General features: G+C 36.7%; 1 protein-coding gene and 1 long non-coding RNA gene across 3 annotated transcripts; one reads left to right on the forward strand and one right to left on the reverse strand.

Annotated features, from left to right (window-relative positions):
* Window positions 1-203: 203 nt before the first annotated feature.
* On the forward strand, window positions 204-2,420 carry LOC311426847. The gene is made up of 3 exons (XR_014687080.1): window positions 204-269; window positions 999-1,067; window positions 1,597-2,420. It is a non-coding gene; the product is annotated as an uncharacterized lncRNA (long non-coding RNA).
* Window positions 2,421-2,973: 553 nt separating this feature from the next.
* AGGF1 (angiogenic factor with G-patch and FHA domains 1) lies at window positions 2,974-27,320 on the reverse strand. Of its 2 annotated transcripts, none has more exons than XM_084503562.1 (14): window positions 27,135-27,320; window positions 26,887-26,983; window positions 26,182-26,387; window positions 25,226-25,372; window positions 23,512-23,700; window positions 12,897-13,251; window positions 11,172-11,283; window positions 10,214-10,265; window positions 7,796-7,897; window positions 7,280-7,445; window positions 6,951-7,033; window positions 5,896-6,023; window positions 4,394-4,493; window positions 2,974-3,786 (listed from the first exon to the last, which is right to left on the reverse strand). In XM_084503562.1, the coding sequence occupies exons 1-14, from the start codon at window positions 27,303-27,305 to the stop codon at window positions 3,586-3,588; spliced, it is 2,109 nt and encodes a 702-aa protein (XP_084359688.1). In that variant the 5' UTR covers window positions 27,306-27,320; the 3' UTR covers window positions 2,974-3,585. The 2 variants fall into 2 exon arrangements, with proteins under 2 accessions (XP_084359688.1, XP_084359689.1); XM_084503563.1 differs by lacking the exon at window positions 12,897-13,251 and adding an exon at window positions 19,168-19,237.
* Between the last annotated feature and the right edge of the window lie 255 nt (window positions 27,321-27,575).

Here is a 27,575-nt window from a genome sequence, read left to right on the forward strand (position 1 = left end):
ACCGGGCAGTTCCCTTTCGAAACCATTCCTGGGACTTCACCCATTCTTCTCAGGATCATTTCTGATTCTAAATATTCAGAAAGCCACTTTGATACACATATATTAAAATGTGTCAGACTCATCTTGGACCCTCAGAGCAGCACAGCAGCAGCTCGCTCTTTGCCTCCCTCCCTCCTCCTCCTCCTCCTCGCGGCCCCAGCCCGCGCTCCTCCCTCAGCCGCCCCCGCGCGGGGCAGACGAGACAAGATGGCGGCGGGCGCGGCAGGGCGGTAAGGAGCGGCCGCGGCTGGGCGCAGGTCATGGGGCTGAGGGGCGGCTCGGGCGGGCAGCGGCGGGAGGTGCTCTGCCCCGCAGGCCTCCCTCACGCGTGTGGCTTCCCTCACGGTGTTTTTTTATTTACTTATTTTTTTACCATTTTTTTAATTTACTTATCTATTTATTTATTTATTTATTTACTCCTGCTTTAACCAAGGAGCTTGGGAGGTAGCAGCAGGAGAAATGGGTGATGCTCTGCTGCGTTGCAGGGCTGTGTCCTGATGAATTTATTTCTTTGAGCTGTATGCGTGTATATGTGTATGCGGAAGAACAGAGCTAGTGCCAGGTTAAAATAAAATTTGGGTGAAAGGCAACTGGCTGAAGAATAAACATTTTCTTTGGTCAAAAACATAAGCAGCATTTATACCAAGTCCATATAAAAACAACATCAGTTGTTATGCAAATCTTACATAACGCCATGTCTTTAGAACGCTGTTTTTGAGATCTCTCCCTGCTGTCGTGGCTTTGTTATCTACAAGCTGAAAGCCTGTGCCAAGTACATTTGGTACAAATGATTGCAGCAGCAAAGGGTCCATTCTTGCTGGAAGAGAAGCTGAGTTTCATCTGTGACATGACTTACAAAAGTATTTCAAATGCACACAGTACTTAAGAGCCCCTTCTGGTTTAATCCAGTGGTTTTCATGCAGTGATAAATGTGCTCTGTGTTTTTACTTGACCGATAGGGTGTTCAGCACTGAAGATATGAACAGATCTACCCCTCTTAGTCTATTTTGGATTTTACAGTATGTTTGGTAAGTTGGTGCTTCGCAGAATTCCCTACTAGGACTATAGAAAATTGTTTGTTTGTATAAACTAATTATTGTAATGTTGTCAACAGTTTTAAGATGATACACACTGTATATACAAATATTACTTTATGTATACATAGTAAATACTGAAACTTTTGACTTGGAATGTGCAGAAAAGTCAACAAGGTGATTGGAGGATTGAGAAGGTAAGACAGACTTCATGCTGTATCTTACTGGTTATGGCCTCCAAAATTATAATAGTGCAAAGGCAGCTCATGCTCTCCTCCTGATATGAGGGAAAGCAGTACTGCATTTGCACATAACATTTGCATCCCACTAAGGGCTTCCACCTTCCATTTTTCTTAAGCTTACTAAGGGGTGACAAATAGGGGAGGAAGAGCCTTACTTAGCTCAATAAAAGTCTTCTCAATAAAGCTACACAACTGCTTGATGAAGATTAGTCATACCTTATTTCCAGTTGTTTTGTTAGCAGTGCTTTGTATTAATGGAACTGCTTTTTCTGTTTTCCCAGGCAGCACCAAGAGCTAATGAGATTTGTCATGCCAACACTAAACCGAGACTAAGCTTCGACCCTTCATACGGAATTGTTAAAAGAGGAAGCTGCAGTACCAAAAGCAGACCATGCTTAACTGCATGAGAGTGTACCTCTCTCAGAGCAAATTAAATCTTACTTCACAAACTTTTTGAGATACAAACTTTAAATCTTTAAAGCTAAATCTTTCAACATTGCATTTTTTTTTTGCATGGCAGCAATGAACCAGTGATTGACTTCTTAAAGCTGTAACTTGAATAACTGGGGAGAATGAATGCTAAGGTTCCTAGTGATATACATACAAAATGTGTTCTTATCCCTTCAAATTAAGATTTGTAGTTTGATTTACTATCAAGACCATAGAGGTCATTTTTAAAACAAACAAATTAACAGCATCAACAAAAAAGTATAAGCAAACCCTTTGTTTTTGCAGGCTCTTGTTTTTTTCCTAGTAGCATCAGTCCCTTTTTAGATACTTGGTAAACTAAAACTTACTGTACTGCTGTTTAATACAGTTTTTTATTTTTCTCAGCTAGAAAGAGGTATATTTTGAAAACGTAAATGTTGTTAACAAAAAGGAATGTATTGGCAAAGTAAGCCAGTAATTCATAACTAGCTATAACAAAAAAAGATTAAAAAAAAAAAGATGAAGAGAAAAAGAAGAAAAAGATCAAGAAAAAGACAGCTGCTTACAAAGGTGAATTGTGAACTGATTTTAAGCAATACCACTACAGGCATTCAGGGTACTCTTAGCTGTATCACTAACTGTATGCTACTGAAGTAAAGAGTCCCTTACACTTAAATTGTGTGCTTTAATGATTTAAACATCACGGAATGAATATTTCATTTTATATTATGAGAGCCTAAGGATAGCCTAATATAAATAGCTAGCAACCTGTTCTGGTTTCACCTCACAGTGCTTGACAGTTACTTGTGTCTTGTGCAACTACCAAAACTATAATTTGACTAAAACTGGATTAAATTTTTCTCATTGTAGAAGAGTGCTCACCTCCAGCATATGCACAAGATAGTATCAAGATGCACACTGCTTATATTTACAATAATTTATTGTGTTTAGGAACAGTGAATAAATACCAAGCTGTTAGCATCAGTTTGGCAGTCCTTTTCCACCCAAAATGTTTGTTGTTTTTTTTTTTCTTTTTTTTTTTTCCTGGCAGAAACTCCATTGCCAGCAATGGATGCATCAGAACAAGAAATTAATAAACAATACACACAGACAGCAGTTTTCTAAACATACCCCCTCTTTTAAAAGACGTGATACAGATTTTCTGAACAAGTCTCAAGCAAATTCTTCACAGAAGAAAATTTTGCTACACGCTGTCCTCTCTTCGGACATTGTTTTCTTCACCAATGCTGGTAGTTTATTTCATGGAGCACATTATTTTTAACAGTACTGATGGATCATTAAAAACAATTTTTGTTTTCTACTGAAGGTAAGCTGAGACGTGACTGGTAATGAAGTGTATGAATTTAAGAATCATGTACCTCTTGCTGAGCATTTCATGGCAATCATGAATAAACATACAAGAAAGGAAAAGGCAATACAATGTTCTGTTCTTTTGGGGGTGTGGGGTGTTTGTTTCAGCTTGCTTTTAAACTGCTGTTCAAAAGTTAAGGTTATCAAATCTAACGTGTTTTGGTTTTTCATGAACTTCTGTGTTAAAAACAAAACTGAAGAAACTTCCTGCTCATGATGAGAATCACATTCAAGTATTTAAAGTTGAATATCCCCTAGGTTTCTTTCATTTCCTATTAAAAATGTTTTTATAAAAGCATGAAGACTACAGAAAACCAATTAACATACTAGAGTTAATCTAGCATAATTGTTTCCACAACTGTATTTTACATATCACCAAACCTCTGCTTTAGCAAAAGAAAAAGAATAAAAATAAATTCTCTTCCAACTATTTACACACAGGAATTACCCTGCTGTGGAACCACATTATTTCAGTCTGCGGTCCCTCTAACCCAAGGCGTAATCTTAGGTGTATCCTTCTGTGATTTAGGTTCTTGGAAGTTTTCAGCAAACCTTTCTCTTGCTTTATCCCAATTCTTTTTATTCTTGCTCTGGATGATCTGAACATCTTCAATTGAGGCCGGTCTGCTTGTACCCAAACCTGCATTCAGCTTATGTAACTGAAGGTGGATCTGTCAAATACACCAAACAGTACTGTAATTGCAGGTTAGGTATTCTAAACACTTAATATTTTATAATACTATTCCCCCTCTTCCCCAAGCACTTCTGATTACAGCTCTTCTATACCTAGATCATACATGAACATTTAAAGTTTTGCCAAGGTTTTGAATTGGCATCTCTAATACAAAGATTTGTGACTTGCCAGTTTTTCCTTTCTCATGGCTTGGTATGTAGGTTGAATTTTGTGCTACAGCTGTCTTGGTGAAAGTGAAGGATTACATCATATGCCCATCTTGAATTCACACAAATTAATTTCTTTCTTCCGACAGTCTTTGTATAAAAACACAAAATTATTAATCCAATGTCTCTCTTCCTTTGTTTAGTTTCTTGAAAACCACCTCACTGTCATTTTCCACTAATGTGATTAAATCATAGTAAAGTTTCAGAATACTTCACTGATAAAGGTAAAATTGATTTGTGATCAGTCCTATTAAGATTATTCCCTCCCACACTGAACTTTGAAATGTTTCCAGTGAATCATGGCTTATCATTAGACATTTCCAATTGCAAATGCACTTCTAATTCTTTGTCCTCCAAGTGCAAACCAGACAGACTTACCGGGTCCTTCATGCCACCACCATCCTTGCCCAGGCCTTCCCCTTTTTTCCATCCCATTTTCTCCAACATTTTGTGTCCTTTGTTGCTGTCACTGATTTCACTTAAAGAAATTTTAAGATAATTCATAAACAAGAGTTAATACAAAACAAATGCTAATCAAATATTCAAGGACAGAAGCATGCATGCATATGCAACTCTGGAAACCCAAATCCAACCACTGTGTTGTTCCTACTTCTAAGAGCTACCTCAAAGGCCATAGTGCCAACTTTCTCAAGTTTTTGAATATTGCATTCAGTGCTGGGCCCCTGACCACATAAAGGATATTGAGTTGCTGAAATGTGTGCAGAGGAGAACAATGGAGCTAGTGAAGAAATTCGGGTTGTTTAGTCTGGAGAAAAGGATGCTGAGGGGACAACTCATTTCTCTCTACAGCTACCTGAAAGGATGTTGCATAGAGGAGGGTACTGGTCTCTTTTTTCAGGTGACACATGACAGGACATGAGGAAATGGTCTCAAGTTGCACCAGGTAGGTTTAGATTGGACCTTAGGAAGAATTTATTTGCACAGAGGGTGGTCAAGCATTGGAACAGGCTGCTCAGGAAGTGGTGGAGTCCCCTTCCCTGAAGGTATTTAAGTGATGTGCAGACATGGCATTAAGGGACGTGGTTTAGTGAAAGGTCTTAGGTAGGTCAGGCTGATGGCTGGACTTGATCATGTAGGTCTTTCCCAACCCTGATGATTCTGTGATTCTACATTTATTTTCCCATAAATATCTTTGGTTACCAAAGCTATCCTAAGACTCTGATCAACATCAACTTTCTTAAAACTCCCTCTGAACTACTTGCTGACTTTTAGGAGTTAAAAGATACAGCACAGATGAATGGGAATCAACTGCACTAATGAGAAGTATCACTACCTCACCACTAAAGCATTCCAACACACATTGGAATCTCATGTCATTGTTTCACATTTCCTTTTACTAACTTATAGGCACCTAAAAGGTCATGTTTCAAACAAACAAACAGAAAAAAAACTAAAGAAGCAAAGGAATAATTCAAGAGGAAATTTAACATAAGTGTCATTTAACAGTGTACATGCACATCCTATGATAGGCTGGATATTGACAGTTGAAAGAAATGATGTGGGTGAATTTTTTTTTTTTTACTATTGTTGGGACTGGACAGAAAAAAATAGAAACAAGCTGTTGAAAGTGTCAATGGAAAATCAAGGAACTGACCAGATGTACTAAGATGGCAAGAAAGTGATCTAAACATCCTACTGCAAAGATAAACTCTGTACGAGAGAAAATAATAGAGAAAATAATAGCGTATGAACTGGGAAGTGAGAACAATTGTTTTGTAGTTCTCATAACACACTGTATACAGATAATTAGTATTCTAACAAAACGTATCCTAGTAACTGATTGATACTTAACTGTATCACTGTTTTGTAAGATTCCATAAAGAAGGACACAGAGGACTTTTTTCCCCCCAAACACTTACATATGGACCGAAGCTGGAGTATCATCTCTCTGGAAAGTTCCTTCACTGCCAATGGTCTCTCTGCGTTTTCCTGCTCTGTCTTTGTACTTTGGGTTGTTCACTGCTTTGTTGTCTTCATACTCTGTATTCTTTACAAACAGATTAAATTCCATCAAGACAAATGGTTTTTAAATTCTTTATTCTGCTTCCAAAAGTAAAGCAGCTTCATCCTACTTCATTCCTATATTAAGTCTTACTATTAATTTTTACTCTTAAAACAGAAAATGTATAGTTCTCTTTCAAAAGTAAATAATTTCATGGAGTCTGTAAAATAGCAGATTCTCTTGAATCTTCTTTTTGTACTAAGAATCAATTTCTCCGCGTTAAACACAAAACCATGTGGACAAGCCACTAGAAATATCATTTAACTGACTTTTTGTTACAACACATAACCTGTTTCTCAAGAACTAGTTCTTCAAAATAGATTAAAGTTCTACTTGTATAGATTCTACATTGATGTTATTTCAGTGGGTGAAGAATTCAAGTGAAATGATGGTGTCCTGTTTTCCACATGAACACTTACTACAAATGCTAGATGCAACTCCATAGTTAGAATAATCTCTAATATTGTCATATATTCATGTTGGCATTTTTATATCATAAACCAGACTTTAACAAAAAACTTTAAGTTTCTCTCTTCCTTTCATCATTTTCTAAGTTGCTCATTATTTTCCCCTTTCAAAATAAAAGAGTGCACTGCAATTCAGTGCATACCTAACTTTCAGAAGTAAGGATAGCAATGATTTAAGAAGTGTTAACCTCAGTGGTATAAGGAATCTTGTACATATTAGAACTGTTTATCTTTTTTGAAAATTCTAAGAGAACTTTCAAGCCCTGTTATCATCCTTAGAAATTTATAAAGATTTAGTGTACAAAAGACAAGCTTGAGTTAAACCACCACTCAAGACTCCACTCAAGACTCTAAAAGCTTCCCTTGTTCAGACATTTATGGCTTAAAACAGGAATCACAGAGCAGATGTAGACCTTCAAACTCTTAATTTCTACAATGAACTCACCTGTAGGCCATATTTTACCCGTATCTGTTTTAACGCTTTTCTTCTGACTAACTCTCTCTCTTCTTTGCTAAGTGCCGGGCAAACTAAAAGGAAGAACACAAGATTGAATTTCTAAGTAATAATGTATTTTTTTTTCCAAACACAAAATAATTTTGTTCTAACATTTTTATACATAGCCATACATACCAAGAAGAAAATGCAGTGCCTTGTGCTGTAAAACTATTGTTTTGAGAAAGGAAATTATAAGAAAACTATCTGAAGTGATTAAGAAGTTTATAAAGTAAGGACCAATAATAAAAAAAAATATATCCAGTGATAACACAACTAACCAGAGGATTCCTTTTTCCTATCCAGGCGAAGATGTGCTCTGACTTGACCTGGTTCACATCCATCACAAGTATCACTGCCAGGATGTATATGAAAAGAAAGTACAGTTTCACCAATCTTCACTTCATCACCATGCTCCAAGATATAGGGATCACATTTTGTTTTCGGCTATAGCAAAAGAAAGTTTTGTCAGCCATGGTTATTAGTTCCTAAAGTAGGACACCAAATCTATTTTGTGAATGCTGCTCATAATCTAATGATTCAGCTTCATCTTTCAAATACAGACAAATATTTAAACCATGGGATGTATTTCACTCTAGCAACTGTAAATTGTAGTGGATTTTTCCTAATTCATTATATAAAACAAACATGAAATATTACAAGTGGCCCTGAAAACCGAAGGGAATCAAGGAAGGAATTACTGTATGAGAAAAGCCATACAATGACATTGCTAGTGATTTGCCATACCATATTTTAAAATGACTACAGTTTTCTGCAACACTACAGCAAATACTTACCTGAAGAATCTGATTTCCATTAACGACTGTCCCATTCTGACTGCCTTGATCCACAAGAACGTAATTTTGCAAATCATGGTCAAAATATACTTCTGCATGGAACTGATAAAGAGAAGACTAAGTGAAATATTCTCATTAAGCATGTACTTCACAATTTACACGCTGTTTTAAAGTAAGATTTCAGAATTTATTTTGGCGACTTAACTGAATGGGTTTGGTTAATAGAATATTCCATGCTTTATGATTCTATATATTTGAAATGTAAACGAATGGACTGCAACAACATCAGATAAAGTGTACCAGTAAAAATATAACTATTTTTACCATAAACTGATCCAGCACTGAAAACATATATGTACTTTCAATATAGAAAGTATACTTTACTTAAAGGATTGCAGGATCTAGTAATAAAGCATTTTTAGCCGTTCTTATAAATACATGGTATTTTTGCCTTGGAAGGTATGTTACAGCAATCTCAAATTTCCCCTTTCTGGAAAGCATCAAAAAAGATACTTAAAGAAATGCAATTAATAAAAAATCTGAATCTCTACAGCTTCAGATTACTTGGTCTTTCATATTTGAAATAACTTAAAGTGCCATGTTTTTGTAAATTTCATGTAATTCACTTTCACTTGCACCTTAATGCCCAGGACACAATCCCTATCCATTATTTATTGTTCTTTATATCTGCTTTGATTTTGATAATAACAAACCAATTTTTTAAATCTATTGCAACTCCATATAGGTAACGGTCCCGAGTCCACACAGAACAGAGAAAACAAATCCGTAGTCTTGGAAATACAGCAGCCAATTTACAAACCCACACATTACCTCCAAAAATGGCCACTAAGCAAACTAAAGTATCAAGTTCTGCAACCAACTAAGATTCCCAATAAAAAACAAATCTAAAAAAGTGAGTTTCAAATTTGACAAGCAAAGATCTTTTTTTTGTTGCAGTAGTGAAAAAAAAAAACACAATAATCATCATGGGAAGAAAGTGCTCATTTGAAACCAAATACCTTATTGTCTTTAAGCAAGAATAGTCTACAAAAACAAAAACAAAACAAAACAACAACAAAACTGTATTTTGTAGACTGGTTAGCATAAATTTACAATGGGAATGTTCCTGTAATGGTGGAAAGATTGACTGGGTTATTTGCTAATGCTTTTAATTCTACCTCTGTTTTACTGAGCAGGATGAACAGAAACTTCTTCTAAAGATGCTAAATCTGCAAAACTGCAGGGTGCTATTTCTTTAAATCTCACTTTACCCTTAAAATAAGTGAAAGACAGTGATCCACAACTATCAGTTTTAAGTTTCAAGATAAATAAACTGGTAGTAACTTTTTGTTTCTACATATATGCCATTTATCTTCATGCCTCTGCTTCCTTATCTGCAAAGTGAAATAATTTATGTAGACGATCAGTTATTTCAATGAAACATATTTAAAAGCAACTCAGGTACCCATGAAGTACTGGTAGATATTGTTAGCCATACAAAGAAGCAAAGTAAATGATACTATTGCAGAAAAATTAAAAAAAAAAACAAACTTTTGCTGCTTTATAACACCAACTTCAAATACATGCCTGAAAATACCATTAATAGCAGGAAAAAAATTTGTCTAGAAATTGTTCAGTATAAAATATGTTAAAAGGCTGATTAATCAGAGCTATCATCTGGAACAGACATAGTAAAGCTTATTTCACACACTTGCATTTGCAGATGCTTTTATCACCTTTTTTTGTTTAGATGACATATCTGTCAATTTACATTTTCTTCAATTTAGAGTGCTGTATTTATGGTCTATGTCGAAGTAGTTAGGAAAACTGAACATATAATTTACCTTTAATCTCTCTTAACTACAAAAAAAATCCATCTGTCACTAAAATATTTTTATATTTTTGAACTCTCTCTGCATAACTTCCACATTCATACAACTAACTTACAGAAAAATAAAACACAACCTAAGCTTCTAAGCTCAGCTATAAGGACTGGATTTTTTTTTTTTTTTTTACAACAAAGTTCTAACTAGTTGACATTGATATTTTACCATACAATCGATACCTAATGCCAACCATTCATTTTCCTCAAGTTCAATAACTAAGAAATTTAAGATAATAATTATTTGCTGTGGATTGAACCATGGACTATTAAAACTGCAATTAAAAACAAAAACAAAAACAACACACTTTAGCTTTTCTAGACTTAGAAATCACACTGTGTTTACATTATATTCCAATTCATTAAAATATTGTATGCTTTCTTTTTTCTAACTTTGTAGAAGTGGCTAAAAGCACATCTCATTCTGAAAGGTCATTAAAAAAAATTAACATTTGGCAATATTTAAAGCTATGAAATCTAAATCCTCATCCATACAAAGATCTATCTCCCTTGTAGCAAACAGAAATAAGAGTTACCTTACTGACTCCAACTTCAGGGATCTGAAGTGTGTGTCCAACATCTTTTTCTCTGAAAAGGAAAGTTGATACATAAAATCATGAGAAACTAGAAATAGTTTTAATAATGGCTTTCAAAATGTATTTCAGCTGAGCCATAATACTGTGTTTCCCTTCTGCAATATCTTGGACCTTTACAGACACAGAAGTAGTACGTTACAGTATACACAATGTGGAGACTTGCCTCATGTGCTTTCATCTTATAAATTAGGCAGTGAACATACAGTAAAGCTGTATTTTTAAATGTTTATATTTAAATTTTTATATATAAAGCTGGTATTTCTATCTGAACTTTTCATCAAATCCAAGGCCTGTAAATAACAGTCGGGAACTCTGCATCTTTCAAGCACTTCAGTGCATCTTGGCATCAGTCTTCAATGCCAAGACTGAGTTCTTGGTAGCATTAGGTAGGTAATACAAGCAATTAAGGAGTCATTGACTCAGATTTACTATCAAAAATACTGCAGTAGGAGGGAAGAGGAATGAATTTATATATTAGTTCTTCTACTAGGGGATGAAGAAACAATGCAGCTATTACAGGAACCTATATGAAAATTACATGGAGAATTTTCAACTGCTTAACTTCACATAAATGTACCTGAAACACTCCAGCTGTAAGAACAAATCAGAACACGTATCGGCATCAGTTAAAAGCAGCTGAAGAGGGGGTGGAGATTTCAGTAAGAAAGCATTCATTCATCATCCACAATGAACAAACCAGAGTTTTATTTTACTTTTAATATCGGAACTGAAAGAATGCATATAGGGTAGCAAAAATCGTAACTTACTATTTCAAAGTGGTGAATCAACCTTACTGGAATTTGCATGAGAAGCACAATATATACTTTCTGGTGATCCTGAATTTCTGAATGAGTTATCTTAGTTTCAGATACAGGTAACAAATTCCATTTGGTTTTACCTTCCAATGGTAGCAGGTTTCACAGCTGTGATAATATAAAGTGATCCAGTCTGTAGAACTGGTGATCTTATTACAATGACTCTGATACAAGGAGGCCAAATCTTTTCTTCATCTATAAAGAAAAAAAAAAGAAAAAAGTTACAAACAGGAAGTTATAGTTTTACTCCTGTATTTCATATTTTTCAAATAACTGATATACATTCTGCAATTATCTAGCTGAATTGTATGCAACATTCAGAAAAAGAAATATAAACACATCTGAGAGAAAACTTTGATGAAATTACCGTTTCAAAGGTTTTGCAGCTCCACACTAAACTATCAATCAAAAAATACTTCACTAATTCCCATTGCTTACATGTACACAGGTGGTTCTTTACAGAAATAACATATAAATAAATTCATGGAATTTACTAACATTCTATAATTGCATGGACTACTAGTCAAAACTGATTAGAGTGACTGACTGAATACTCCTTTACTTTGAGAAAAGGCCACATGACAAACCCTATGCACTTAAAACTTTGTATTTGATAATTTCTGTCAAACATACTGTGATTAATTTTTACTCTTATTAGCACAAAACATCAACACAGATAAGACATAATACATGAGCATACAGATGTATATATTTTCTCTTTTGCATTAGTACTGTTAATATTCCAACAGCTGTACGAATTCTGTCTTGAATATCCATTTGGATCAACAGTCTCCGACAGTTTCAGGTAGGAATACATGGGCAAGATGGGAAGACACTTGCTCAAAAGGTAGGAGGACAGAAAAATCTCATTTTTATTACTCTGGAATTACTGGGGAGTTTATATGCTTGCTAGTATTAGGCATTCAGGCATTTCAACTGGCATTAATTGATCATAATCAGGGTAGCTGAGTAAGTAAAAGAATGAAAGCAGAAGAAACAAACTGTGAGCATGGTCCAGGCTGCAGTACAGACTCCTAACTACTATAGTTTGTATTTCATTTTGTGATTTAGGATATCCTTTGCAGGTACGTTGCACCAGTTTTTTTGTTTGCATTAACTTTTTCACCATTTTTTTTTCAAGAGACTATTAAATTCTTGAGGAGGTCTTAAGAACTTTAGACAACACTTTCTTTGATACAGAAGAGCATACATGTTTCCTCTCTATCCCAACTTCTCACATGTTGCACTGGAATGAATACAAGATATGATTTCAAATACTACTGAGTAACCCTTTTCACCACAATGGATTTAATCTTACACTGAATTATACATGATTGTTTATGAACAGCATCAGGAACAGAATTTAGTTATGGGACATGGTAGCACAGACTGACAGCTTGACTTGGTCTTGAAGGTCTTTTCCAGCCTAGATAATTCTATGAAATACTATATATTAGCTAATCAACAGAATTTCTGTGAGATTTGTACTAGAATCTTTATTTTAAAAGTCAGGAAACTTTTTCTCATGACACTTTCCTAATGTAAAAACATTTATTCTACCACTGAAATTTCCATGAGCCCATAAAATTATACCCCTAACAGTTTTTAGGGAAACATCACTACTTAGTTCCAACTACAGGGCAAAGGAAAAGAAAGAAACATACAACTAACATACAGCACTTTTAAACTCAAGGATCTCAAGTAAGATGCTTTTATTTATTTTTTAATTATCCAAACTGTTCTGTATTTTTTTCTTAATGGGTTCTTGGAAAAATACGGTAATATCATACATAAAAGGTACAATTCACCTTCATTTTCTGAGTCTTCTGAATCACTGGTTTCTTCACTTGTTACTTCATCTTCACTGCTGTAGACTTCATGTTCAGTATCCGTAATTTCACCTTCTTCTGGCTCACTTTCTGTGTCTACTATTTTACTGTCATCTGTGTATGCTGCAGTATCTGGTGTACTTTTGTGTGAATGTGAATTTATACTGTCTGTGGAAAACGATTCTTTGGCTGTTAGACTGGTTCGTATTTTTGTGTCCATTTTAGTCTTCTTTCTTGCATTAGGAGACTCTTCTTCTTCAGTAGAACTTACTTGCTCAGTAGTGGAAAAACAGTTCAGACTGTTAGATGATTTCTGCTCTTCTGCGTCCAAATCCTGGAGAGGAGTTACAGAAACCACACTTGAGGAAAATTATATTCTTTATAGATCAAGTTATTCTAAAGTATATTATAAGCTTGGAATTAAATTCTTCACTGGGAATTAATTTACAACTATTAAGAAATGCTTACAGTTCCAGAGTTTTCTGCATGCAGTCAACATTTCAGTAGAAAAATTTTCACATTCTGTTAGATATGACTAAAATAATTTCCTACTTGGGAAGGTGTGACTACACTTGTCTTCTAACCTTCAATTACTCTTTGCACTTCTCTCTCAAAAAATTAAAATTCTTGTCCTTACTTTCAAACTTACAAAACACCATCTCGATTATTTTCCAGTTTTGCTTTCACGACTCTTCTCCCTCTCTTACAAAATTCTTGCAACTTGTTTTAAAGTTCTTTAATTGATCTTCATCGTATCTTCCTCCTGTTTCTGTCTTCTTGTTTTATTCCAGAATGGTCCCAAATATCTGGAATTCCCACCCATGCTTCCCTAATGACCTGCTCTTCCTCTTTTAAAAAACGAAGCTTTAACAAAGGCTTTCATCAAGATACTGTAGAGAACTTGTAAGAGAGTTTTAATATATGCTACGTGGATGACATTCTACTGAAAATCCATTTCCTACTGCAACAAACTTCTCCATTGCGTATCATACGAACCAGATTACTGCAGGTTTTTCCACTGTCACTTGATTTCACAAGCAGAAAACAGACCATCAAAATTTTTTGAACGGAAAAATCTCTAAAATGTTACATCAATTTTGCCAGAGTACCTTGAAAATGTAATTCTCAATGTAGTAACCCCGATGACCAACTTAAAAAAGTACAATGAAAACAAATGGCTTTAAAAGAGAAATGAAAAACATATCAGATTTTATTGGTGAATTATTTGCCTTTTCAGATTCAGAATAAATGCATTCAATTGCCTTAAAGAATGTAAAAATTTGCAATGCAGTGGGTAAAGTAAACATTTTTACTTCTTTTCAGCAAGTTTTCGCACAGAGCATTTTACGTTTCAGGGTACACAAACTAATACGAACGCTAATACCATGGAAATTAAAACACTTCCACTTTACCAAGAGAAAATGTAAATTTGACCAAAACTGTAAAAACTCATCAGTAGTGCAATTATAAGAAAAACACAAGAACTTCCCTCTGCTCAGTGGTCAAGCTATTGGATAGGACTTTAGAGAACATTGTTGAGACAGTTCCAGTAAGACAGAAGATTCTTAGGAATAATCAACAAGTATTAAATGACCTCATGTTTTACCTGAATGATTACAAGTTCACACTTGCCCTCCTCCTTGTGTCCTGTAAATGCAGTATCTAGAAACGAATGGGACTGCAAGGCCGCTATGTTACTTATTTTCAGTGATGTAGTAATCTGGCCAAAAATAAGATTTGTACAGTTCATACACATCACTCATTTGTTAATGGGCTGTTACAGACAGGCCATATATAACCTGTTGATAGGGCTTTAAACAGGGATTGATGGGGGAGAGGGATACTGTTAGGTACCCTGAACTTAAGCCAAGAAATGGTATGGCACCGTCTGAAGGTGGCAAGGCTAATGGGAGCATGTATGCTGCTCCAGGGAGTGCTACAGGCTCAGAAGCACATCTGAAATGTTTGTATATCAGTTCACGCAGCAGGAGGAACAAAATACGAACTCTAAGCTTCGTTCCTTTCCCATAGCTGCTTTCACTAGTTAATGAGACTTGGTGGGATGAGCCTCCTGACTGACAGTCAGGGCAGACGAGGTGTTGCACTACAGGTAACGGAGAGGTTAGACTGTACAACCCTTGCTGTTAGGGATAGCGTGGTAAAGAGCTTCTGGGTAAGGATTAAAGGGACAGATAAAATAGGTAAGTGAGGTGTCCACCATCAACTGCTCACCCAGGATGCTGGAAAGGATGGCAAATTTTATAGGAAATCAGGGGAAATCTTAGGATCAGTTGCCCTTGAGGGAAATTCTAACTTCTCAGACATAAACTAGAAATATCATAAAAGCATGTTGAAGATAACTTTCTGTAACAAGTACTGTGTGAGCCAACTAAGAAAGGTGCCCTCCCAGATCCGTTCCTTGAGAACTGGAAAGGCGTTGTGGGAGAGGTGATGGTAGGTGGCTGTCTTGGCCACAGAGATCTTGAAATAGCTGAGTTCAAAATTTTTGGTGTAAGGAGAAAAAAGGCTAGCAGAATTGCCATCCTGGACTTTAAGAGAGCAGACTTTAAGCTTTTCAGAGAGCTAGTTAGCAGTGTCCCCTGAAAATGTGCTCCAGAGGGTTCAGGATTTCACAAGACTTAGTCACTTTTCAAGAAACACTTTTTAAGAGCTTAGGAGCAGGAATACCACTGTGCTGCAAGTGAAGTTGAGTGGAATAGAAAACCATCTGGGCTGAACAGGGAATGACTCCTGTAACTAGGGCATAAAATCCAAGACTTCTAGAAGCCAAGTCTGGCTTCACAGGGAGAGTACGGAGCTGCAGTTTGCATTCACAGGCAGAAAACAAGAAAGGTCAAAGCTCAACTTTAGTTGACAGTAGCCACACTGTGGTGTCAGACAACAAAAAGCGCATTTTCAAGTATGTCAAAACAAGAGGAAGACAAAGGAAAACACTGGACTGGTACCTGAAATGGATAACATAACAAGTACAGATAAGGAAAACGTGGAGGCATTTAATGCCTTTCTTGCATTAATATTTAATAGTACTGATAGATATGTGCTGCCTGGTTCTCAGACTTGAGGACCAGGACTAGGAAAGCAGTGAGTTGCTTTCAGTGGTCATGGAGATTGTAAAGAACAGTTGTATCAGCTCAATGTTCATAAGTTGTTGGGGCCTGATAGGGTTCATCCCAAAATGCCAAAGGAATTATCAGACGTTACCGTGTGACCCCTCTCAACAATTTATCAAAGGTTATGGGAGCCTGGGGAGATCCCTGCTGACTGGAAGCCAGCCACCAGTACACCCATCTACTGAAAGGGCCTGAGAGAAGACCTGGGAATCTACAGACATATTAGTCTAACCTCAGTCCTTGCAAAAGTTATGGAGAAGCTTATCATGGGGGATGCTGAAAGGCAGCTAAAGAACAAAGCTATTATCTGACACAGTGACGGTTCATCAAGGGAAAGTCCTGCCTTAGTAATCTGATCTCCTTCTGTGATAAGGTCACCGCATACTGGATGAAGGGAAGGCAGCAGATGTAATCTTTCTGGATTTTACTAAGGCCTTTGATACTATCCTGCACGGCATCCTTATGAACAAATGGTCCAACAGCAAGATAAACAGGTTAACGCCCCACTGGGTGGCTCAATGATAGAGCTCAAAGCATTGCAGTGAATGGGGCTACATTTGGCTGGCAGCCAGTCGCCAGCTGTGTTCCCCAGGGCTCAATTCTGGGGCCAGCCATGGCCAACATTTTTATTAATTATCTGGGTGCAGGAGTGAAACGCATCTTCAGCAAGTCTGCTGACATTCTCTGCAATCCTAAACGTATTTCTTCCCATAATACCATGAGCTACAGAAATTTTAAAAATTATTTCTTAAAACACAGAAACTAAATTGCCTGCTCAAAACACATGACTGAAGCAAAGCAACAGATGACTGACACACTGGAAACCAAGTTTAACACTCCAACCACTCAGCTCTTGCTCTATACTGAGTCCAGAGGACTCATTTTTGATATTTCTTCAGATGTTCTAAATTAGAAAATAAAAAGGTGCTGTTTCAAAGCCTGGCTACTAAAGCATAGACAATATTCTTTGTTATGTGTTGAAAGCAGGAATTTTTAATAATGTGTAGAGATCGACAAAAGGCTATGCACATACCCTCTTTCAATACAATCATTAAGCTTTTCTCAGCAGTTTCAGTATTTTTTTCACTACTACTACAATCAGGTCTTAAGAAAACAAATAAATAAATAGTTCTGCTATTAAATACAGACAGAAGAGTAATCTTCATATACTCCTCCTTCTGTCTAAACTATAATCTTATATGCCTCAAGCAAACAAGTCAAAAATGACTCAGTATATTTGCGGAAATGAAAAAAAGTCAGAGGTAATGACTTTTTTTACATATTTAATTAGGACACAAAGTACTCTCTTAAGCTATTACAAATAGCAAAGATAATTGCATTTGAGCTAATATAAATGTTAGAATTCATTTACTGCCTTGATCAGGTCTAACCATTACGGCTGGGGCTACTGAATGGATTTGAGGGGATCTTCTGCTGAAGAAATCCTTCTTCATTATACATGACTGCTAGTACTAACAGAACACAAGTAGCATATATGAAAGCACAACTGTGCAAACTGCAGTAAGTTGCAGCATCATCTTTTAATGACTTAAAAAATACCAGCAATGAACTTAATTTTTCAATGGCAGGATACTTAATGCTTCTTCCCAAACTAGTGACACAAAGTATGCAAGTTCATGCTTATTATAGTTACGATTGTTACACCATGACCTCAGGCACATACTTTTCCTTGTGTTGCTTTACCTAATATCTAAATACTCTGTAGACAAATCCCAACAGTCTTAAGCCGGACAGAACCGGTCTCCAGGTGATTTAGCAGAAAGCTTGGTATCTACTGGGTATCACTATATGATCTCTTGCTTTTCTCTCTCACTGCTCAGGAGTAAAGTTGAAAGGTGGAACGAATCTGAGCTGTAATAAAACTGCTCCTTAACTACAGGGTTGAGTTGTTTCTTATTTTTGTATCCCTAACAAAGACAATGAAAAGGTACAGGAGAAATAGTTCAAGATAAGCATGTCAATTTTATGCATTTCATGAGGACTGATCTTTTCAGAACTACAGATCATGTTCATATTGACAAAAATTGATGGGTTTGCTTTCTAAGGCATAGGTCACAAAACAACTCATACAAAGATCTTCAGAAATGCCTGCCTATATATATGAATAATTATAGTAACTGAAGTGTTTTTAATAACAAATTCAAAATATTTCAACCATTTAAATATACTTTTTGTTGTATTGTGACAGAGTGAGACAAACATTTGCTCTTTCCAAACAACTTCACCTTTATTCTGTACTATGCCTGAGTTACATGCACATTCATGCAACTCTTGATCATGCCTACAAATTAGAACTTAAATTATTGTGTGCATGAAGTTTTAAGAAATATACCATTTAATTGATTTGTTTTCCAAATCTGTTTACTTTACACAAAACATAAGCACAAACAATTTTCCAGTTCCATGTAGTCTGTTGCTTCTTGGTTTTGCCGGAAGCTCAGTAGATGATTTAATGGAATCATGGATACTTAACACCCTAATAAAAAGGGCTGAATGTCAGATCTTTATCACTGAATCTCTCAATTTGAAATACTACTGAAATCCAATATTTTACTAATGAAGCGTTTCCAAAAAGGTTAAAATAGTTCTTTTGCTCAGATGACCAAGCTTTCACTTACTAGCAACATTTCACAAGTACTGTCTTCTAGCTTCACTATGCTGACATTTTCAATACAAGAAAATAATTAAAAGCCATAAAAATGAGTAAAGCTCTTCCCATATCATAAAAAAGTTAATTTATGCAATAGTGGGGAGCTCTGAAACACAGCAAGCATGAATTTGCCTTGTCTAAAGAAGGCGTAGCATGATTAGTCAAGACAGCCCACGTTAATACAGTGATGCCAAACATGTATTTTCCCCAAATATTCTAGAATACCATCAAAGTTTTCTTCAGATGTTTTACTTATACAGTATTTCAAATACATATATTTTACTTTTTTACTTTCTGGATGAAAAGATTTTGATGAAGCAGCTGCAAAAAAAATCTTTAGGAAAATAGATAAGCTAAACATCAACTACTAGTTTCTTTTTCTTCAGTAAGTATATCAAGGTTAAAGGTGAACATCCACAGACTACTGTGTTTGGTATCTCTACTCTACCTTTACCAGAAGCTGCCAATCCAAAAGAAGATATCTTCAGATTAGCCATGGTTTCTGTCAACTGACGTACCTAAAGATGGGATGAATATCAGCAAAAAGTAAACTACACATGATAAAAAAATAAAAATCACTGCTTCTAGAGTTCTATGGGAAGTACTACTACAAAAGCCTTATCTCTTGTACAGAAGGAGCTAGGATGCATCTATAATAGGATATAGTAGGAGTGACTTCTGAGTGCCACACTGGATATTATCTATTGGACAGTAATTAACAGTAAACTGTAAAATGTCATAGTTGAGAGCCTTCTAACTGCACCTAAATTTTGCTCTATATCACTGACAGTCCCAATCCAGCAAGTAAAACTACATGGTCACCACTGCACACAGTCAATTCTCCAATCTCTATGAAAAAGCTGAACTAGATATTGGACCAGTGATCACATTATTATTTATGCCACCTTGTGATGATTTTTTTTGTAAAAGAAAGTAAGGAAGTCTACAGTGTTCCAAATTAACTTAAAGATCCTTCTCTTGAAGGATGCAATTATGGTAATTCTTTCTCAACTTTTTGGCCTGTGACTACAAAAACAAGAACTGAAGCCTTGGAGTTCCGGAGTATTCCACCAATCCTTCTTAAGAGAGCTGCATATACATGTAGGCTAATTCTACGTACTCTCAAATCCCAATTGTCTATTAAAAGCAAGCACGCTTAGGATCGCAGTTTGAAAGAAAGCTATTTGTAATAAAGAAGTTTGGTGACTGGAAAGAAAGAATATTTACAAAAAGTTCTTACACAAATCAGGGGACTAACCTTTCTGAGCTCATCTCCTTTTTTTGTGCTATTATAAGCACATCCTTTTTACCAGAAGCTCATTAGTATTTTCTTGTTTGGTAACTTGGCTTGTTAAAAATATGATATGGCTTATTTAATCATTAAAATAATTTTATTTTTTAGATTCTCAGATTTATATCATCTTTTCATGAACACTCTTCATGATATTTGTGGAGAACGTTCATTTCTGTAGTGCTAAACATCCCATGTACTACTTCTGAATAGTGTATATATACAAGATAGCTGAGCATACGGAATTTCTCACAGTGACTACAAACTGAATTGCAACAAAAAAAGCCTTCAGCCACCAGATACATAAAGTTAACTGTTTGACCCAGTTACAGTTCTTTCTAAATTAAGAAACAGATTAATTTTAGATTAAATGAATTAGGTAAATTAGAACTCACAGTTTTTGTAAAAACTGTATAGCTATCAGTATTGTGTATATAGAAATATTTTCTGTGACAGCCTACACATGCAGTTGCTATTTTTTTTATTTCTTATAAAAAATATATATATTTTATAAAAAACTTTTAACTGAGTATCTACCAATACCTTGCTTATATTTAATCCCTTAATCAAAAAAGAAAGCAAGTTTAACGAGTGTTTGCATACTTGAAATTCTATATCCGCTGCTCAATATCTTCTTCAGCCTCATATGCACATTCCTAGAAACCTTCTAATCTTAATCACGAATAATAATGTTCAAGTGGGTTGTGACATATTCCCAGAACTAGACTACGGTACTGTTTTATTTATTGCTGTTAGCAGCTCACAGACCAGGCAAAGAAAAAAAAAAGTTGTTCTCCCACTTGTAATGGCTGTGGGGAAAAAAACAGAACATTGAGGAAAAAAAAAAAGCATACACTGGACAAAAAGCCTGATGATGTTCAGAGACACTTTTCCAGCTAGCCCCACAGTTTAAGATAGTAAGTAACCCACTGGAAAAAGCAATAATGGAATACTTAATCTTCAAAATACTTGTAGGAACTTTACAAATTTCATCAGTATTTGGAGATAGCTTTTATTTTACTTTTTCATGAGTGTAAGAGGGAATGGAGAGTAGAGAAGGACGTGCATAAGTGCAGAAGAAAGAATTTCAACAGAGAACACTACAAGAGTCTACTTAAAAACAGATGTTTTTGTTTCTAGATGTAAATAGTGTAATAATTACTATGAACTAATTAGTGCCTTTAGCAATACCAGACAAAACTGGACAACAACAATATTGCCAAGAAATAACATACACCTATGAACGAGACTGTGCAGCTAACAAACTTTTTTTTTCCTTTTTTTCCTTTTTAAAACAAACAAACAAAAAAAAAAAAAAAAAAAAAACAGAAAAATCCATGATCTTTTGTTCTAAGAAATCTTGATCTTTCATTAATGCATTTTTTTTTAAATAATCATTTCTTGTAAGAACCACGTACTAAGAATAGGGTGTTTTAACTCAACTACATAAAATACGACAATAAGGTATTTTTTGTTTTTTAAACCTAATATTGCATTTACGTAAAAGTGGACTGACAAAAAGGCTTTTTACTTTTTTCCAAAGTTAAAGCAGAGTAATTGTTTTAAGTTTTGCTTCATATTCTCCATTTTTAAGTTAAAAAAAGGAAAGTCCTTGTGGACTGTGGCATCATCGTTGACTTAGTGTTCACAAATGTACAAATCTGCATGCTACAGAATGTATTTTTCTATTTTAAATGTTTTGCCGCTTAGCTTGTTGCTTAATCAAATTAACTCACAATGTACTGACTGGATAAAAAGTGGATGTTTACCTCCTACCTTGTGGCTGTGCAAACTTAAAGAAAAGATTTGTTAACAAGACCATCTATATAACGGTATTTTTTTAAACATAATATGAGCTAAAGACAGCTAGCTATTTGCAGTACAATCTGATGGTAGAAGCAAATGGGGATGGGATCCCACAAAGTTGCCTACATTATTTTCTAGGTTAGGCCTACATACACCACAAAGCTTTTAATACATTTGTAAATTTAGGTCATTATGTAAAAGTTCAACACATAACTAAGTTTAAGAGATGTACTAATTGCACGTGATGATAAAGACTCATTTTTAAGTTGTTTTCCTGACACAGAATGAATAAAATTCTCTATTAGCTATGTCTTTTGGGAGTGTCAGAATGCCAATTCACTAGTTGCACACAGCTAGCCTGCAGCTTAGATGCTGGTAACGCTCCTAGCTACAACTGCATTACCTTCCTAAGTCTAAAGGATCGTTATACTCAGAGATGCTAAGTATCCACCCCAGGCTTTCAAGAAAGAAAGAATGTTCTGTGTGAAGTTCTCTCTAGGAGTAGAAGTTTTCACATTACCCACAGTCGACTACCACTATCCATCTAACTTATCTTCACTGGTTCTTATTGTAAGCAGTTTCCATCTTTAAGTCTTTCAGGTAATGTAACTCCCAATATAAAATTTTTAAACTCTGTACTGAGGTTGTGTAATGATGAGCTACGAGTACTTGTACACTAACATAATTACGACAGATTTCAACAAATCAGCTTTGCTGAGGCCACTACAATTAAATTATGCAATGGTTAAAGCAGCAGCTTTAGATACACAAACTAAGGAGGCCTGGTCAACAAACCAATATATACATTTAATAAGTCTTAAGTAATAAATGAATTTGTAGAATAGTATTATCTGAATTTGTTCAACATCAGTAATAGTGTTCATTAAGCAAAGGCTTCTTGTGTCTTAATAGGTGTGTGACAGTAGCACTTACAGTGCCTAGGAGTGACCAACATTTTTCAAGGTACCCACTATGTACTACATTGTATGTTCTCTTAGCAACCAGAAAACCAAATAAAGTTACATTTTTCATAACTTAAAATAAGAGTTGATTACAGTCGTCACTTATTAAGATATACTTACACACCATGAACAACAAAAATGTATTGACCAAAAAAAAAAAAAATCCATAAAGAGCATAATATTCCATGAATTAAAACTTTGGACATTTCATCAATCCCAAATGATGGTAGAGATGCATTAAAACATCAGTGGAATGAACTCTGGAATACATAGTCACAGAGAAAGAGTGGTGTGTCTCTATAATTTCAAAACCTTCCTTCATTTTTGGATTCGTCACATGAATTAAAAAAAAAAAAAAAAAAGCAACAGAAATCAGGACATCAAGGTATACTGAATTTAGTTGGAAAATGAGTCCACACAGTAACCCAAATTCATCCCAGTGTGTTTGTTAGAGAGCTTCACTGATACTCAACTTTAAAGATCTACACAGTTGCACTGTAATAAAACAACACTGAGAAAGTGAGGGGATCCAAGTCTAAAGTTTGATCCTTAATTATTCAGTGGGAAAATTATTTTAACATTAGCTACATCTAATCAACCTGCTGTATATAGTTTAAAGACACTTGAATCATTCAGAAAATAAGGATATGTCCCCCAAAAACCAAACACCACAACCTCTAAGTTGCATCATGAAAAAACAAAACAAATTTCTATCTATCAATTCTGAAGTTACCTTATACTCATTTGCAGTATTCCACTCCGTTTCTTTTCTCTTCTTTTTCCCTTTTTTATCCTTAGTGTGCTGAGAACCAGAAGCCTGGTAAGACTGTAGATCCACTCGTGAATGAAACTGGTACCGGCCACTTTCCACATCGCAGTAATAGTAAATTCCAGTTGTTGGATCATAATACAGTTGATTTTCCTTTATGAGAAAAGTTAAGAACAACTTTGTCATTACTTTGACAAACACATTGCTCAACAGAACACACCCAGCTAAAAAAGTAACACATACTGAATACTCAGATCTACTAAAGATCTGTAGTGGGTTGACCCTGGCTGGATGGCAGACCCAAACCCAGCTGCTTCTTCATTTGCCCACCTCTACAGGACAGGGGGATAAAATAAGATGAAAACCTTGTGGGTTGAGGTAAAGATAGAGATCATGTACCAATTTATCATCGGGGCAAAACAGACTTGACTAATTTGTTACCAATTAAGAGAGTTGGAGGGTGAGAAACAAAGAAAAAAAATAAAACACCTCTCCCCATGTCTTCTTTCTCTAGGTCAACTTCACTCCCTCACTCCCAGCTCCTCTACTGAACATCCCCCTGCCCAAGTTGAGCTGGGAGATCAGGAATGGTGGCTGTGGTCAGTTCATAACAGTTTCTCTCTGCTGTTCCTTCCTCACACTTCTACCTTGCCCCAATATGGTCCTCTCCCAGAACGTGTGGTCCTTCAGGACACATCTACGCCAGTGTGTCCCCTACAGGCCACAGCTCCTGCCAGAACCAGCTCTGGTGTGGGCTCTCCATTGCCCACAGTTCCTGAAGAGAACATCCACCTGCTTCCATATGGGACTCTTCATGGAATCAGTGTGGGTATGTGCTCCGGCATGGTCTTCCATGCTTGCTCTGGTGCTTGGAGCACATCCTCCTCACCCTTTTTCTTTGACGTTGGTGTTTGAAGGGTTGTTTCTACACACTCTCTCCATCACCTATGCCTTATTTTACTGTGCAGTTTTGCCCTTTCTTAAACATGATTTCAAAGAGGCAGATCAGCTATCTCTGATAGGTTCATCTGTTTCCTGTGGAGGGGCCACTGTAGAGGTGTCTGTGTCCAGCACAGGGCAGTCCCTGAAATTTTCAGTGAGGCCACACCAACAGTCCCCCTGCCCTCTTACCAAAGCCTTGCCATGTAAACCCCACACAAAAACATTTCCTGTAATACAGAAAACAGTTCCTGAACAAGAAGATATTACTTACTCTCTTTTTCTGCAATTATATCATAAACTGGACTCTGTAGCCCCAAACACAAATATTTAACTACTTCCCCAAGTGATATCATTGCTCTTGATATAGTTTGAGGCTTTAAAAAAGTAATGAAGTACAGAACCACACCTGAAAACAACTACTTTTGTTTACCACAGGCACATTTGTTTTTAAGTTGAGTTGAATGTATTCCTGCAAACAAGACCTATTTTCAGCAGAGGAGTTCTACTCGGATTTGTGACAGTCTATACACCTATCTATTCATGCATGTACAAACATACACACCTCACAGGACAAGAAGCAAACAGCTCTGTTAAGGAAAACGTATTGCAGAAATTAACTGTTACAGTATTTTCATTCAAGTCAGCTTTGATCTTCGTTCACTGTTCATACCAACTTTTACTAATTAACTTTTTGCAGCAGAGGAAAAATGCCAAGGATTCCAAAAACTACCCTTACCGAATTATAGTAGAATCCAGTGCTATGGTCATAATACAATCCTGTATTTTCATCATAAATAAATCCTGTCTGTGAAACAGCAGCTTCTGCAGCAGCTCTCAAGCTCTCAGCCAAGGAGCCCTCTGGTACTGATGTACCTTCTGTTTCCTAAGACGAGAAAGTAAGAAATTGGTTTTCCTCTAAAAAGAAACTCTTTAGCTCTTTCGCATTTTGCAGTGCGCTATTTTAAATAAAACATATTAGTGTTCCATGGACTTGGACTGTTACCTGGATTATTAGACACAGACACAAAAATCAAGCTGGCATTTACTGATATACTCCCATGGATTTTCATGGGACCAACATTCCATCCCGTCCCTTTCATTTTCCCCCAGACTTTTCTCAGACATGTTTCACATCAGAAATACACAGTGAATATCTTAGTACACTACTAAAATAGGCTCCTAAAATAGGTACCTGCTCTCAGTTCCATTTCAATTTCTAGATGCTAAGGCACAAAAAAAGTGAGAGGCTGGATAACAGGGGAAAAAAAACACTGTAGAAAAAAAATAATTAAAAACCCTAACAAGTTTTTTCTCCTTATATGTATCCTATTTCTATTGATGGAGGAAAAAAAATAGGACCCCATAAAAAAGTGAAATTCTTCATGGCCATATTAAACATATTTTTTTGATTTAAAAAAATCACACTTTCAGTGCTTCCAGCACATACCAGACATATGTTTTAGAATGTCCACACTTTTAAAAGACAAGCCTATGACTAATGTTACACGAAGAACTAATGTTACAAAAAGAACTAATTTCAAAGCATAACAATGTCTGCTACTATCCTTCTGAGACCACCACCAAAAAAAGCATTTCATAAAATGACATCAAGACCAAAAGTGTATCTTTTAAATGATAGTATCAACAGACTACTGACTTGAAAATCAGCAAAAACCCGAACAGTTCTATAACCTGTGAATTCTGGATGAAATTTTCCTCTTCTCCACCTTCAGCAACTCCAGCGCTATCCACCCTTTCAGGAACATTAATGTCCTCCTTTAACTCCTCTGTAGAGTTTTGCTCAGTGGCTTCTGTTGTATGATTGTGCTGCACTGATAGCTCGGGTGCACAGTCCTGAGTATCAGTGTGATTATAATAATTTTCATAGTAGTAATAATCTGAAGAAAAAAAAAAAAAGTCGAAGTTATATAAATTAGCAAAGCAGTATTTTACACAAAACAGTTTAAGGATCCTTAGTCTTAAATAGCAAATTTATGCATATAAGTAGTTTAGCCGAAGTCCATTATTAGGTCATGCCTCCATGCTGAATTTATTCTACATTTATTGAAAAAGTCATATCTTGTTTTGATGTACTTTAAAAATTGGAACAAGATACAGTTGTCTAATGTCTGAAGTAACTATATATCAGAGTACTGTGGCACAAGTTCTGCTACAGTCTGTGATACTTTTTACTGTACAGTTCTAAAAGGCACGGCTTGAAGAAACTGTAAATGGTCTGAAAGGCAAATGTTAGCTTACCAAATTTAATGCTGCTAAGGATACAGACTTGAAATGTGTTTTATATAAAAACAAACAAGCAAAAAAAACCACACACCACACCAAGCAAGATACCAGTTAACATCACAGCTCTAGATGAGCGATTGCCACTCTCTCTACCTGCTTGCGACCACGCCGCGTAGTCCTCTGTCTGTACGCCTATGCTAGATGTATCCTTCTCCTTCCTGCTGTGGATTTCCTTAGTGAGCTCTTCCACCTGGAAGAGAAACGGCGTGTTACGGACAGCAAAGCCACATTTTAGAGGTCTGCTATAGTTTTCTATAATTCTGGCAAAATCTAACTGCTTTGCAGCTATTTTAGTGGGGAAGGGAAGGGAAGGGCAGGGCAGGGCAGGCCCCGTTCCCCACCTGTCTCCTCAGCGCCTGGCCGCCCTCCCTCGCCTCGCGGTGGAGGCGCTCGGCTCTCCGCAGCCGGCGCTGCGCCCGCTCCAGCTGCCCGCGGCAGGCGCCCAGCTCCGCCTCCAGCGCCGCCACCCGCTCCCGCAGGCCCCGCGCCTCGCCGCCGGGCGGGGAGGCCATGCCCCAGCCCCAGCCCCAGCCCCGGCCCCAGCCCCGGCCCCCGTCCCCCCGCCGCCGCCTCAGCGCCCCCCCGCCGCCCGCCGCCCGCCGCGCGGCACCGAGCGGGCCCCGCCGGCCCCGGCCATGGCGCCCCGGCCGGGCGCGAGGGGCACCAACGGCGGCGTCGCGCGCGCGCCCGCGCCTGCGCCCGCGGCCCGCCCGCGCCCGCGAGCCCGGCCCGGCGGCGGCGGCGGCGGCGCTGCGCGAGAAGAGTCCCCGCCGAGCGCCAGA

Source organism: Aythya ferina, assembly GCF_964211825.1.
Source record: "Aythya ferina genome assembly, chromosome: Z".
NCBI lineage: Eukaryota > Metazoa > Chordata > Aves > Anseriformes > Anatidae > Aythya > Aythya ferina.

Excerpts from the sequence above, each read along its gene's own strand:
- AGGF1 (XM_084503562.1), bottom strand. The coding sequence starts at position 27,305 with ATGGCCTCCCCGCCCGGCGGCGAGGCGCGGGGCCTGCGGGAGCGGGTG. Across the intron at positions 23,701-25,225 it reads CTGGATTCTACTATAATTCG|GAAAATCAACTGTATTATGA; the intron begins GTAAGGGTAGTT and ends TTTCTCATAAAG. Across the intron at positions 7,898-10,213 it reads CTGAAGTTGGAGTCAGTAAG|TTCCATGCAGAAGTATATTT; the intron begins GTAACTCTTATT and ends TCTCTTTATCAG.